This window comes from Notamacropus eugenii, chromosome 1, assembly GCF_028372415.1.
Source record: "Notamacropus eugenii isolate mMacEug1 chromosome 1, mMacEug1.pri_v2, whole genome shotgun sequence".
NCBI classification, from domain to species: domain Eukaryota; kingdom Metazoa; phylum Chordata; class Mammalia; order Diprotodontia; family Macropodidae; genus Notamacropus; species Notamacropus eugenii.
In genome coordinates, this window is record NC_092872.1 from 722464000 (window position 1) to 722477992 (window position 13993).

Below are 13993 nucleotides of genomic sequence, written 5' to 3' on the forward strand. Positions count from 1 at the left end.
AAGCGTTTCTCTTCACCTGCTGTTCCTCAGCTGTTGTGTTATGTCCTTTCTTTACAATATTACGTTATTGGCTCATTCTGTTACCTACATCTGGCATTTGAGAAAACTGAAGCAAACAGAGGTTAAGTTACTTTTTCAGAGGCACACAGTAACTGTCTGAGGCTCGATTTAAACCCTGGCATTCCTCGCTCTAGTCCAAGGCCTCTCTCCACTGCGCTACCAGCTGCCTCTAATTTGTAGATAATGGGAACTCTGTAATGTGTCCCTTCTATGAGGAAGGTGCACCAGGATCAAATTTTCTGATTCCCCGTTGGCTCCATGATATTCTCCCCCACCTTTCACCAAAGTTCCCAATAATAAATGCTATGGAAACCAGGCTTAAGCACTTCTGGTCACCACCTTGTGCTCCTTGATTGCATGCCCCTATCAATGGCAGGAATTAGAGACTACCCAAGAGTTAGAATTTGACTAACTAAGGTTCATTTAGTTCCCCAAAAGGAGAATCTCAGCAGAGGAGCAATGACTCACTGAATGAACAGTAACCAGGTTTTTATAGGTTTCATGGAGTGAGGAGTTGAGGAGGAGGGAGAGCCCGAGCTGATCCATCAAGCTCTCATTTGCTGGAGCTCAGTGCTGATCTGGCACATCTTTTTTTGTTACTTGCATTACAACCATTAATGGAAGAATAAGCCAGTGGTTTGTGAACAAGAAGGACTGATTTTCAAAGTGGGGTAGCTTTGTATGTACACTGTTTTCCGTAAAGAGAACTAAATTCTAAGTATTTCTCCATGTTTATTCCTTTTTCCACATTATCAGGACTTCCAGTTCCCAGAGAATGTTTGGTTTCTTATTTGGAGGAAAGGGAGGCATCACTGATGTTGGAACAAGAAGACCTGAGGAGCTGCTGTCCAGGTGAGTGAGGAAAAAGCAGGCACATGAGAGCTGTGTCTCTTGGTGTTGTAGCAAAGCAAGTGTTAGATGTGGGGGCAGGAACACCTGAATTGGGATTCTTTTTCAGAGACTTTTAGCAGTGAGTCTGTGCACAAGTCACTGAACCCCACTGATTCTCAGTTTCCCCTTCTGTAAAATCAGGATGTTAGATACCATGCAGTTAGGCTGTCTCCTACTGAAAAATCTGTGATCCAAAAAAAAAAATGCATTGTTCAGAATTTGGGGGCATGGAACTTCCCTGAAAGTGCAAAAGGGGGTTAGGGTTTTAAATATGGTCTCTTTCTTAGGCATTTTTCTCATCAGTGAAGACTTAGAAAGTTGCTGTTATGTGCCATACCCTCTCTTAAGCAACATAAAGAGATACAAGGAACATCCCTTGCTCTCCTGGTGTTCACAGACTGAGTGGGCAGATAACATGCCAACAGTCGTGGAGAAACCTGTTATGAACAAGACAGATTCGATCTCATCGAGAGAGAGAATGTACTGGAAAGGCTTATTGTGGGAGGTAGGCTCTAGCTGGGGCTTCAGGGAAGCCAGGGTGGCATTCTACATCTGGAGATGGCTTGGAAAGCCCAAATTTTGGAACACAGAGTGTCCTCTTCAAAGAACAGAAGTGAGGCCCATACCACTGGATTATAGCATGTTTGGTGGGGATGTGAAGGGAAAGAAAATTTAGAAGAACAGGAGAGGGGTATGTAACGAGAGGGTGAGTGAGTAATAGCCTTAGAACATATTTTATATTTGATCATTTTCCTAGGGAGCCCCAGGAGATTGTTGAGGATGTGGTGATATAGTCAGTGAAGAACATTAGGCAAATGATCTTTGTGAGTGATGGAATGACTGGAGTGGAGGGAGACTTGGAACAGCTGGAAGAAGTATCAGCTTCTTGAAATAGCTCTGTTGTGTGGTGTTCAGAACCTGAACCAAGACACTGGAAGGGTTGGGAGACAAGGGGTTGTATGGGAGAAATGTTATCAGGGTGGAATCAGAGGACTTAGGAGCAGACTGCATATGGCTGTCTGAAGTGTTTGTGAAAGTCACTGAGGAATGCATGACACCTCATTTATGAGCCTGCTGTAATGGGAGGATGCATTGGAGAGCATCAGGAAAGTAGGAAGATGGGAGGGTTGGAGGAAAGAGAATGAGTTTGCTTTGGGGAGTAATGAGATTAGTGTCACTAAATCCCAGAGAGAATGAGAGAGAAAACGAAGGGTGATTGTTTGTGAAAAGCTGTAGAGAAGGAAAGAAAGATGAGGATGAAGAAATGACCAGTGGATTCAGCAACGTGGATATTTTTGGTAATTTTGGTAATTTTGGAGAGGAATTTCAGTTGAACAATGAAATTGGGAGCTAGACTGCTGAGAATTTCAGAGTAAGGAGTTGGAGACACCAGTTGGACCTGGGCACCTCCTGCTGTTTAGCCAAGAAGTGGAAGAAAGATACTGTAAAAATATCTCTGGGATTGAATGGATCAAGTGATCTTGTTTTGAGCATTAGAAGGAAATGGTTTGTAACAGTAGGGAAGGAGTCATTAGAGTGGGAGCGACTGGAAAGTAGAGAGAAAAGGGAATGCTGGAGGGGCAACGTACTGAGGAAGATGATGTCCTGAAATCAGTTGATTTACACATGGAAAGAAGTTTTCTTTAGCTAGCAGAAGGAGAATCATTTCATCTGATATATAGAAGATGAGGAGGATGAGATAGCTCTTGGTAAGTATCCAATGTTTTCAAAGAAAAAATAGAAGGCAAATTTCTCTGCTGAGAAGGTGAGTGGGGGGTAGACAGTGGGAGCAAGCAATAAGGGACGGTTGGGAAAAAATTAAAAGAATTGGAATAGCTCCTGTGGTAAAGGAGATAGGGACCCAGGTATGTGGTTTTCAGTCCCTTCATTCATTTGTGAGTCATGTTCCCATTTGGGGTTTTCTTGGCAAAGATACTGGAGTGATTTCCCAGGCTCCTTTTACAGATGAGGAAATCAAGGCCAGGAGCCCTAAGTGACTTGCCCAGGGTCCCAAAGCTAGTAAAGGTCTTAGGCTGGATTTTACCTTGAGTCTTCCTGACCAGTACTCTCTCCAGTGCACCACCTTGGTTCCCCAAGGGAGTCAGGGAAATGTCAAAGGATACCCTTGCCACAGTGAGGTCTACCTTGAAAATACATACCCTAAGTTTGTAGTGTACCCAGGCAGCCTAGTTTTATGATTGTCTCTCTTTCCATTTAGCAGCAGCTAAGTACTAGAAAAGGCTGTTGACTCACTTAGAATTAATTCAAAGATATGCTTGACCTAAATCATCTACCTGTGTCCCTTCTTTGATCTCTAAGGCTCGATCTTTGGCCCCTTCTTGCAGAATTTTTGGGCAGATTTATTGCATTTGACAGCCACTCTCAGTTTGTTGAAGTGGGAAATAGAAATTCCCAGGTTTCACATAGTATAACATACTTCAGGAGCCTTGAAAGAAGTCTCTGCAATCTTCAGTGTGGACCTGGTCTGGTCCCATCAGGGTGGGGCTGAGGCCAGAAATTGCATTTGCCAAATAAAACAGAGACCAGAATATGGAAATTGAGGTAGAATCTGAGGCCTAGTGTCAGTCATGGGCCCTGGAAGTCAGTCAATAAACGTGGATTAAGCACCTCCAGTTGTCTAGGTACCTCACCACGTTTTAGGAAGGGAAAAGGTGCAGTCCCTGCTGTCAGGGAGCTGCCAGTGTGTCATAGACACATGGAAATGGTGGAGAAGAAGCAAGTGATCAGGAACCTTAGTCTTAGCTAATCCAGGGAGAGGAGAGCGTTTGGGAGTGGAAATACATCTGGTCCAACAGGATACAACGGAATAAAGGGGAATTCAAGGAGTGAAATTAATAATAGTTTAAGGAGAGTAGAATTAGGGAAAAAAGATTCAAATCAGGATGAGAATGAGAAAGAATCCAGGTACATCTCAGAGATTCCAGAATCAGTTGCAGAGCTTGGCAGTAAAGCAAATATTGCAATCCACTGAGTCACCTGTACTTTTGTTTTTTCAGTACATATAAAAATTATGTTTATTATATACTGTTGTCTATTACATGCATAATACTGTTTTTGCTTTTTAAGAGTACATATTTTAATTTGGAAATATTTTATTGGTAAAAACAGCTGACTATACCTGAGCCTTCATTGGGGCCCAAACTTCTTTCTGGTGGTGGCTCTGGTACAGTGCTGCTGGCTGCTGACTCACCAGCGTTGTGATTGCTCAGTTGCCATGGCAGTTTCTCAAAATAAGGCAACAATCAATTGATATTCATTGACTCTTGTTTTCCTTTGAACTTAAAAACCCCATTGCAGACTTATAAATTGGCCTAATTTCAATATTTTTGTATCTCAGAGAATAGGAAGACCAAAAGGGAGGGGAGAAAAAAGTGAAGCATACAAAAAGATAACAGTGTTTCTTAAAAAAAGGTAGAACAAAAGTAAGTACCATGGAGAAGGGCCATCTAGTTCCGTGGACAGAACACGCCCACTTGCAGGATTTTTGGTCTAGTCTCAACTGTAGGGATAGTTTTCATTATCACTCAGCCATTCTGAGCTCACAGCCTGGCTTTATGTTGTAGTAAGAATGTTGAGTCTGCCATTTTCACAGGTGTTTCTGAGGATCCAATATGACTGTCTGCGAAGCTCTTTGTAAGTCAAGTTATCCTACAAATCTGAGTAAGGGCATTTTCAAACCATTGTGATTGTGTCTTTGAACACTTTTATCTGCACCTGGGGAAGGATCATGCAGATAAGTTTATTTTCCTGCAATGGAGGGAAAGGTTTATAGTTGTATGCGTGTATACATGTGTCTCTGTAATGTATGTTTTACTATGTATTTTTTTGCAGAAGGAACTATTAGACCTAATTGGAAAGACACTACTGAAAAGCTAAGGATTTCTGTGAGGGAAACACACCAAGAAAACCTCATGAGTGACAGTTGCTGTGCCTTCACTGGGAGACAGATCTGTGCTATAAATGAGGGAATCCACACAGGAGAGAAACCTCATGGTTGTCTTCATTGTGGGAAAACCATGAGTCAACAGTCATCCCCGATTTACTGTCTAAAAATTCATACTGGAGAGAAACCACATGAGTCTCATGAATGTGGTGTACCTTTTAGTGAACACTCATCCTTCCTTTTTCATCACAGTAATGACAGTGAGAGGAAACCTCATAAATGTAATCATTGTGGAAATGCTGGGAGTTGCCGCTGTAGTCTTGCTGTACGTCAGAGCATGGAGACTAGAGAGCAGCCTTACGAATATGATAAACTTGGAAAGGCATTCCCACACAGATCTAATCCTTATCAACATCAGAGAATCTACAATGGTGAGAAACCTTATGAATGTAATCACTGTGGAAATGCATTCAGATTTAAATGCTATCTTACTGTACACCAGAGAATCCACACTGGGGAGAAACCTTATGAATGTGATCAATGTGGAAAGACTTTCAGACAAAACTCCCATCTTGCTGCACACCAGAGAATCCACACTGGAGAGAAACCTTATGAATGTAATCAGTGTGGAAAGTCTTTCAGAGACAGCTCCAAGCTTGCTGTACACCAGAGAATCCACACTGGACAGAAACCTTTTGAGTGTAATCAATGTGGAAAAGCTTTCGGAGTAAACTCCCTACTTGCTGTACATCAGAGAATCCACACTGGAGAGAAACCTTATGAGTGTCATCATTGTGGAAAAACTTTCAGAGTAAACTTCCTACTTGCTGTACATCAGAGAATCCACACGGGAGAGAAACCTTATGAATGTAATCAATGTGGAAAGGTTTTTAGGCAAAACTCCCAACTTGCTGTACACCACAGAATCCACACTGGAGAGAAACCTTATGAATGTAATCAGTGTGGAAAGTCTTTCAGAGACAGCTCCAAGCTTGCTGCACATCAGAGAATCCACACTGGAGAGAAGCCTTACGAATGTAATGAATGTGGAAAGGCTTTCAGAGAGAGCTACAGTGTTGCTGCACATCAAAGAATCCACACTGGAGAAAAACCTTACGAATGTGATCAATGTGGAAAAGCTTTCAGAGAGAGATCCAGTCTTACTGCACACCAGAGAATCCATACTGGAGAGAAACCTTATGAATGTAATCATTGTGGAAAAGCTTTCAGACGAAACAACCAACTTGCTGTACATCAGAGAATCCACACCGGAGAGAAACCTTATAAATGTAATCAGTGTGGAAAGGCTTTCACACAGAACTCCACTCTTGCTGCACATCAGAGAATCCACACTGGAGAGAAAACTTAATGTTATCAGTGTGGAAAAGCTTTCAGAGAGAGATCCAGTCTTGCTACTCATCATTTTACTATACAATTCTGATGAAAGTAAAGTTGGAGACACATAATTTCTGGGTAATCATTTAATTATGGACAGCTACTAATTAATAAAAGAGTGGTCATTTAGCTATCTCTTGCAAACTGGAGGTGAATCATGGAGTCCTTTCAACATTTATGTGCCCTTAGATAAGTAGGAGTTACCTATAGGCATAAATCAATTTTGATTAGTTAAAACTTGAAAAGAATGAGTATTATAAGGAGATTTGGATTTATTGTAAAGAAGAACTGGGTTCAGGGGAGGGAGGCATGAATCTTGACCCGATTTTGAAGAAAGAGACTTATTCTTATCCAGATCACCCTTACGTAGGGCAATCTAGACCAGAGGGGTCCACTATCCCTCAGACCAGTTTGACTAAAACACAATGGGCCAGAATAAACCTAGAATAAAATCTCTTTAAATTTTGGTCAGATCTAAATTTTCACAGTTGTACAAGTCTTCCCAAGATTTCATCTGATCATCAACTCTGCCCTTCAAAGATTGGTTGAATCACAGTAGCCAAATCTCTGAATGAGGAAATGGGGAAAAAGCTTACTCCTAATTCAATAATTGTTTATATGGGAGAAATATTCATTCCTCTCACATCAGAGAATCTTTTAGAGAACATATCTCATTAATGTAATCAGTATGAAAAGTTGAAGGTAATGTTCTATATTTCCTATAAGAATTCACATGAGATAGCAACCATATTCCCAAAATGAATGTGCAGAGACATTCAGATTGACTATGGAGCATGTTAGACACCAGAAATTTCACCTTATGGTCAAACCCTGTCTGGCCTCAGGGAGGGTCTCTCTTCCTTTACGTCAAGGATTCCTGGTGGAGAGAAGACTTATGAATGTGGTAAATGAGGACCTGCCCTTTCCTGGAAGAGGCAGGTCAGTAGACAGCACAATATTCACACTAGAAGGAAGCCTGGTAAAAGCCACAATTGTGGGAAGGTCATCACCTGAATCTCATAAATTTTTATTTGTGTGCTCCAATATGTACACTGGAGCAATCTTCCCGGAGATGAAACTTATGGATCTAATTAATAAGCTGTGGTTTCTCCTTGGAGCACAGACCTTACTAGACATGGTATATTTAATATAGTGCATGAAACCCTAAAAGGGATTACATTTATCTCAGAAACCCCAAGGTTTCTCAAGACTTCCCTAAAATATGCCATGGCCCCTTAGGGGGAAGCCTGCCACTGGCTTCTTCACTTTACTGCACTCTTCCACTGTAGTGAGACAGCTTTCCTGCTCACCCTTCAATCTGTCCTAGGCTGGCAATCTGGTTCACTCCTCTACAACTGATTTTGAGCCATTATAGCAAGGTTGTTTTCCAGGGAATCTGGAAGAGCCAAGACAAGTCAGTGCCTCACCTTACCATCTTGGCTCCAGTAGTCCTTATGCCCATGTTTTCAAGCAATACTCCCTTGATAGGTCAAATTTTCTTGGAAAGGTCTTTTGTCTTTCCCATTCAATTGTTCTATTTTGTTGCAATGCTCATTCAAGAAAACCCCATCTCTCCTTGCTAATCTCATAAATTATGAATTCATTTGGGGGAAATCTCCCCTTTTCTTTTCCCTTCTTTCCTTAGCTATTTGTAAGGGCTCATCAAACAGACATTTTTCTTTGTTGGTCTTTTGCTTAGGAATATGTTTAATTGTTGCCTCCTGTACAATGTTAGGAACCTCTGGTAATGGCTCCTCAGCCACTCTGTCTCCCAGATTTAGTCCCCTCAATCTTTGCATCACTGTCCTTTCCTATCCATAAGCCATGCTGTTGTATCATATCTTTAGGGTCTAATGGTTTTTCCCTGTTTTCTTCCATTTGATTGTGAATTTTGCAGTTAGAACCTCAGGACTTGGGCCTCAGTCAGCTGCTGATTCACATTTTGACTCATTGTATGGAATGTCTCCCCTCTCTGCCTTTGCCCTAGAACATTTTTTGCAGTTTTATGGTTTCATGTAACATTGGCCTCTTTGGAGTCAGTGGTTGGAAGATGGAATTGTTGCTGTTGTACTGAATGATTTTCCTTGGATATGAACAGTACTAAAGTATATATTGGGAAAATCTTGCTGGAGATAAAAGTTAGGGATCTAATTAACAAGATTAAATCTCTTGCTCAAGACCTCATTAGATTTCCCAGTGTAAGAGACCTCATTAAATATCCAAATTTACTCAGATTAAATTCCTAAAAATACAGCTTTTCTCCTTGAAATCCTGATGTTTCTCATTATTCTTCAATAATATTCCTTTGAATTAATAAACTGTAATTTCTTTAGCTGTTCAACAGTTGATGGATACTCATTTTGTTCTTTGGTGGAACAAAATTTTCTGGTACAAATATTGTTATAATGGACAACACTCCATCTAGAGTGTTCAGATCATAGCTGGACAATATTTTTTTCTATGTAAGTCAACAATTTGGAGAATATATTCAACTGAATTGATTTCATTTAAAGGGCAACAAGTTTTTGTTTTCAGTTTTTCTCATTAGAACAGTAGAATTTGTTTTCAATCTGAAATGTTATTTTCGTTATACTTCAAAATTTTATTGTGGTTTTTGGGAAATTATTTGGTAAGTAATGCTACCTTTAAAAATCATACCTAGAGGGTGATGCAATTATGTTCTTCAGAAATTCAACTCTCTTTTGATCTGGATGCTGTGAAATGGTGAATTGAACTGTTAGAGAATGTGATTGCTATATTGAAAAACTGCTAAGTATTTAATTGGAGGTATTTAATTTAAAAAAGAAAAATAATAATTTAGGTTTTGGTAAACGTAGAAAAGATGTAGATTCTCCTTCTCCGGGGAGTTCTTTGGAGACTGAGCAAATGCTTTGGGTTACCAAATCTAAGCCCTGGGACAGAAGTTGCTCAAAGTAGTTGATGATGTAGAAGCCCAAGCGAAGACCTTTTTCTTTTGGATCAGTACAGCTTTTGTCCCATTTGTCTGAAGGGCCCCTCAAGGTGGAAAAGTGGTGGAGCTGCCCCCCAGTACCCTGTCCTCCAGTCTTCTCAAGACTTGGAACCACTGGAAAGTCTAGGTGCTGGAAGTGCTGTCACTTTCTCCACCTCTCTTGCCAAGTCCTGGGCAAAAACGAAGGCTGAGGGTCAGGTTACCCATCATAACAAGGCTAAATTCTCTGCTGTAACCAGTTACTCTAGCCCTACCTGCCCTTTGACCCCTGGGGTCATAGGCATTGAAAGGGAATCTAAGGAATGGCTCCAGTCGTATCCCTTCCCCAGCATACTTGAGGATCTCTTGTTTAAACGCTCCTTCCTTATGCCCTCCTCTAGCCCTGCCCCCTTGCTGGAAAGGGACCTGATGGTGAAATTGGGGAGCCAATTTTCTCTAGTCAATCCTCCCATCTCCTTTTTCCCCTCTGTTCCCAAGTATCAAGGCATTATCAGATTTGGCTCTGGCAGTGCATACATCAACCCCATTTTCAATGTGTACTTCCCTGGAAAGTGTACCTCCAAGGTAAGTGAACTTATCCATAGCTTTCAAAACTTCTCCATTTGTTGTAAATGATGGTTCCACATATGGATGGTGTGATGTTGGCTGATGGAGCACCTGTGTTTTCTTGGTGTTAATTATTAGGCCAAAATTAACACAGGAGAAGAGAATTGATCCATATTTTGTTCCATCTCAGCTTCAGAGGCTGCATTGAGTGCACAGTCTTCTGCAAACAGAAAATCATGCACCAACACTCCCTCCACTTTAGTCTTGGCTTGTATCTGTTTCAAATTGAAGAACTTGCCATCAGTACAGTAGTTGTCCTTGATACTGTCTTCATCCTCATTGAAACCATTTGTCAACATGGCTGAAAACATCATGCTAAAAAGCATGGGGGAAGTACACAGACTTGTTTCACTCCACTGATGACTGGGAAGGCACAAGAGAATTGTCCAGTACCCCAAACCTGGGAAATATTGTGTACAGACCTCTCTTCTGCTCCTGGCATTTGTCCTGGAGTTGTCCAGCAGCAAGTACCACATTGACTATTCCTCGACCCTTTCTGTAGCCACGATGGCTCACAGGTATATCCCCATCTTCCAGGTGAAGGATCAACCCATTAAGGAGTACTCTAGCAAGAACTTTGCCTGCAATGACTAAGAGAGAGATCCCCCTGTGATTCTCGAGGGCAATCTGTTCCCTTTAACCTTTTTAGAGATGGACAATGGAGGCATTCTTGAACTCCTAACCTCCTCTTGCATGTAACCTGGAAAAAATCAGTTAGCTTTTGTATGAGCAGGGGTCCCCCTACTTTGTAAATCTCAGCTGGAATAGAATTAGTACCAGGTGCTTTGCCACATGAAAGGAGCCTAATTGAGCCCTCTAAACCTCTTCAGTTGGAAGTTCAGCTAAGGAGGGATTGACTTCAACCTGAGGTAAAGGGTCAATGACCTCAGCATTGATTGATGATGGTCTGTTGAGAACACTATGGAAGTGTTCAGCCCATCTCTCTAGGATCATGTCCTTATCACTGATGAGTGTGGCCCCATCAGCACTGAGTAGTTGTGATGCACCATAGGTTTTTGGTCCATTCAAAGCTTTCAGGGAATCATAAAAGCACTTTGGATTGCTACTATCAGCATAAAACTGAATTTCATCTTCTTACTGAGCCAGGAATCCTGCATCTCTCTAAACTTTGCTTGGACTTTCCTTTTGATGGAAATAAATGTTGCCTATTTAGAAGTGGATGAACTATCCTGCTGGCACATCTTGTGAAATACTTGTTTTTCATTTAGCAGCTTCTGAATTTCCCCATCATTTTCATCAAACCAGTCTTGGTGTTTGCAAGTGTTCTGACCCAGATGAGCAAATGCAGTGCTGTACAGCAAATCTCTGAAAGCTGCCCATATCTTTTGTCCTCCACTGTTGCCAACTGTGTGTTGGCTCAACTTTTCCTCCAAGTCAGCAACAAACTGTGCACACTCTAAGAAGAACTCTAATTTGTTGAGATTAATTCTTCTGGTAGTCATTTTGCCTTGAGGGTGGCACTTTTGACGAATGTGAATATTTAGCTTGAAAAGGATAAGTCTATGGTCAATCAGTCTGCACCACTCTGCACCACACATTTCCTTTGTCACTCTCACATCTTGTCTGTTCCTTCTCCTTATAATCACATAGGCTATTAGATGCCAATGTTTGCTGCAAGGGTGCATCCATGAAGTTTTATTGTGTTTAGGTAAATGGAAGACAGTGTTGGTGATGAGAAGGTGATATGATGCACAAGTCTTCAGCAGTAAATGGTCACTGCTATTGCTGTTTCCAACTCCATTCCTCCCTCATACTCCCTGTCAAGTCTGCCTTCTGAGCCTACTCTAGCATTAAAGTTGTTCAGAATTATAATCTTGCCCTCTTTTGGCACATTGATGATAAGGGTCTATAGATTTTCTGAAAATTTGTCTTTGATTTCATCAGAGTTTGTCATGGTGGGAGGATTGGCACTGTTGATGGTGGCAGGAAGTTTTCCTGTGAGTGGCAATCGCATTGTCATGAGCCTGTCCTTCAGTCCTTTTATCAGGCATACCAGCTTGCTGATTAGATTAGTTTTGATTGCAAAACCCATGGCAGCTTCACAGCACTCCCCTTCACTGTGCCCACTCCAGAAATCGCTGTATCCAGCCCCAGCTTCAGTAAGCTGGCCTTCATTTGCCAACCTTGTTTCACTCAGAGCTGCTCTTTGGATGCTATACTTGTTGAGTTCTCTTGCAACAAGAGCAGTTCTTCTTTCAGGTCTACTGGATTTTGTGTTGTCTATTACTGTGTACACATTCCATGTGCCAATGGTGAGTGGAATCATCTTTGCAGATGTTTTTGTACGTTTTTGTTTATCCTTTTTGTGTTTCAACTACATAGTGGGATTCCCTGCTTGCCATGGTAATAAGGCCAGGGCTGGGTAAGGAGACAATGTTTAGGCACCTTTTCTAGCCCCCTTCCTCACACCAGAGGTGAGCAGTGCTATCCTTAAAAGGCTGCTCAGACACCCAGGGGTCTACCAGGTCCCTCTGCTGCTTCCAATGAGAAAGGATCCAGTGGCCTGGGACACCTGTTTGCAGGGTTGTGACTACAGCTCCCTGTGTATTCCCACCTCCTGATTTATCACTTGCCTGTCACCACAGAACTTTGAGGTATAATAGTCAAATAGTATGGGTGATGTCTTTTGATTCATGTATAAATTGGATTTAAGTAAGGCAGAATTGCATAAAGTCATCAGCCTCACTCTCTCTTCCAGAGTCCTCATAGTCCAGTGGCAGGACAGAGTCAAGACAGCTGGTATTGGGTCAGGTTGCAGTGGATAACCTTGGCATCTTCAGTGTCTAACCAAGCTCTAAGTGCTCCACATCACCTGCTTCATCTGCCTTCATGGCCTTTGGAACAAATTGTTCTCATCCACCCATTCCACCAGAGGAAGTCTTCACGTGCTTGGAGTAGACACCCCCCCAACTCACCAACTGGTTTGAGATCCCTTGTTTACCCTCAACCTGTTTTGGCCAGTCTGCTGAAATGGTTTACAGGAGTGTGGCTGATGCACATGCTGCAGCTTCTTGGAACCACAGGTGAGAGTTAGGTGGAACAGGTGGACACCAAAGGTGGAAAGAGTCCCAAAAAGGGCTGGGCAGCCATCACGCCAAAGGCACTGGTCCTTCCTGAACACACCCTACACCTACACTATCTAAATTACAGAGTAGGGAATTGAGGGAAAGAGTTATAGAATTTGGAACTGAAAACTTTAAAAAAACAACAAATTAAAAGCAAAAAACGTAGTTAGGGGAAATATTTTTTTTTGAAAATGGAAAAAAGGAAAATAGAGGTTCTTCACCACTCAGCAGGGCACCATCCATTAACTGCAGCAAATGGAGAAATTGCGAATCTTCTTTGAATCCCATTTGAATTATCTTAGGAAGAGTCTGAAGGTCACCTGCCATGGTACAGGACTCTGACTTTCTCAAGTTAGACTGCCAATCATTCACATTCTACTGCAGAGCACAACTCTGATGGACTGGTCATGTTGTTGAAATGCCAAAAGTATGTTTTTCTAAAAGACTATTTCATGGAGAACACATGCAAAGAAGGCACTCACAATGTGGTCAGAAGACATAATACAAGGGCATTCCCAAGGTCTCTAAAGAATTTTGTGATCAGGGGTGGGACATGGGAGACGGTGGCAAAGGACTACCCAGCACAGCTTATTGCCATCAAAGAACATGCTGTGCTGTGCAAGCAAAGCATAATTGCAGCATCTCAGAAGAATAGTGAGATGTGCAAATTGACAGGCATCTCCACCCCAAATATTCATGTGGACTCTGTTCCCAGCCTGTGGTAAAGCCTAATGGCCTCTTTTAGTCTCATCGTTCATGGTCAGAAACATTATAATTTCACTCTTACGTGGTGATTTCATTTTAGGCTGCTTTGAACAGAAACAACTATACAAATGAATATTTTAATAATGAAATAATAAGTTATTGAGAAATGGAAGCACTCATACAGAAAAGGTGAAAGATGCCTTGGACATGACAGGTTATATCCAGGGCATCCTCCAGACCCAATGTAATGATGCATAATTCCCCTTCTCTTGGCTGAAAAGTCTCATCTTCCTCAGTTCAGTCCAGGTTGTAATTAAGTATCTCTTATGAATCTTTTTCATGTTTTATCTAGATACTCCCTATCTGACCACCATT

The 13993-nt window shown here is 41.7% G+C and overlaps 1 protein-coding gene across 1 annotated transcript in view; it reads left to right on the plus strand.

The window, feature by feature from the left end:
- Positions 1-13993, plus strand: part of LOC140520197 (uncharacterized) — a 59398-nt gene that overhangs the window by 27050 nt on the left and 18355 nt on the right. The window contains 2 exon segments of the mRNA XM_072633996.1: positions 817-912; positions 4804-6273. Coding sequence (XP_072490097.1) covers positions 817-912; positions 4804-6273 — 1566 coding nt within the window.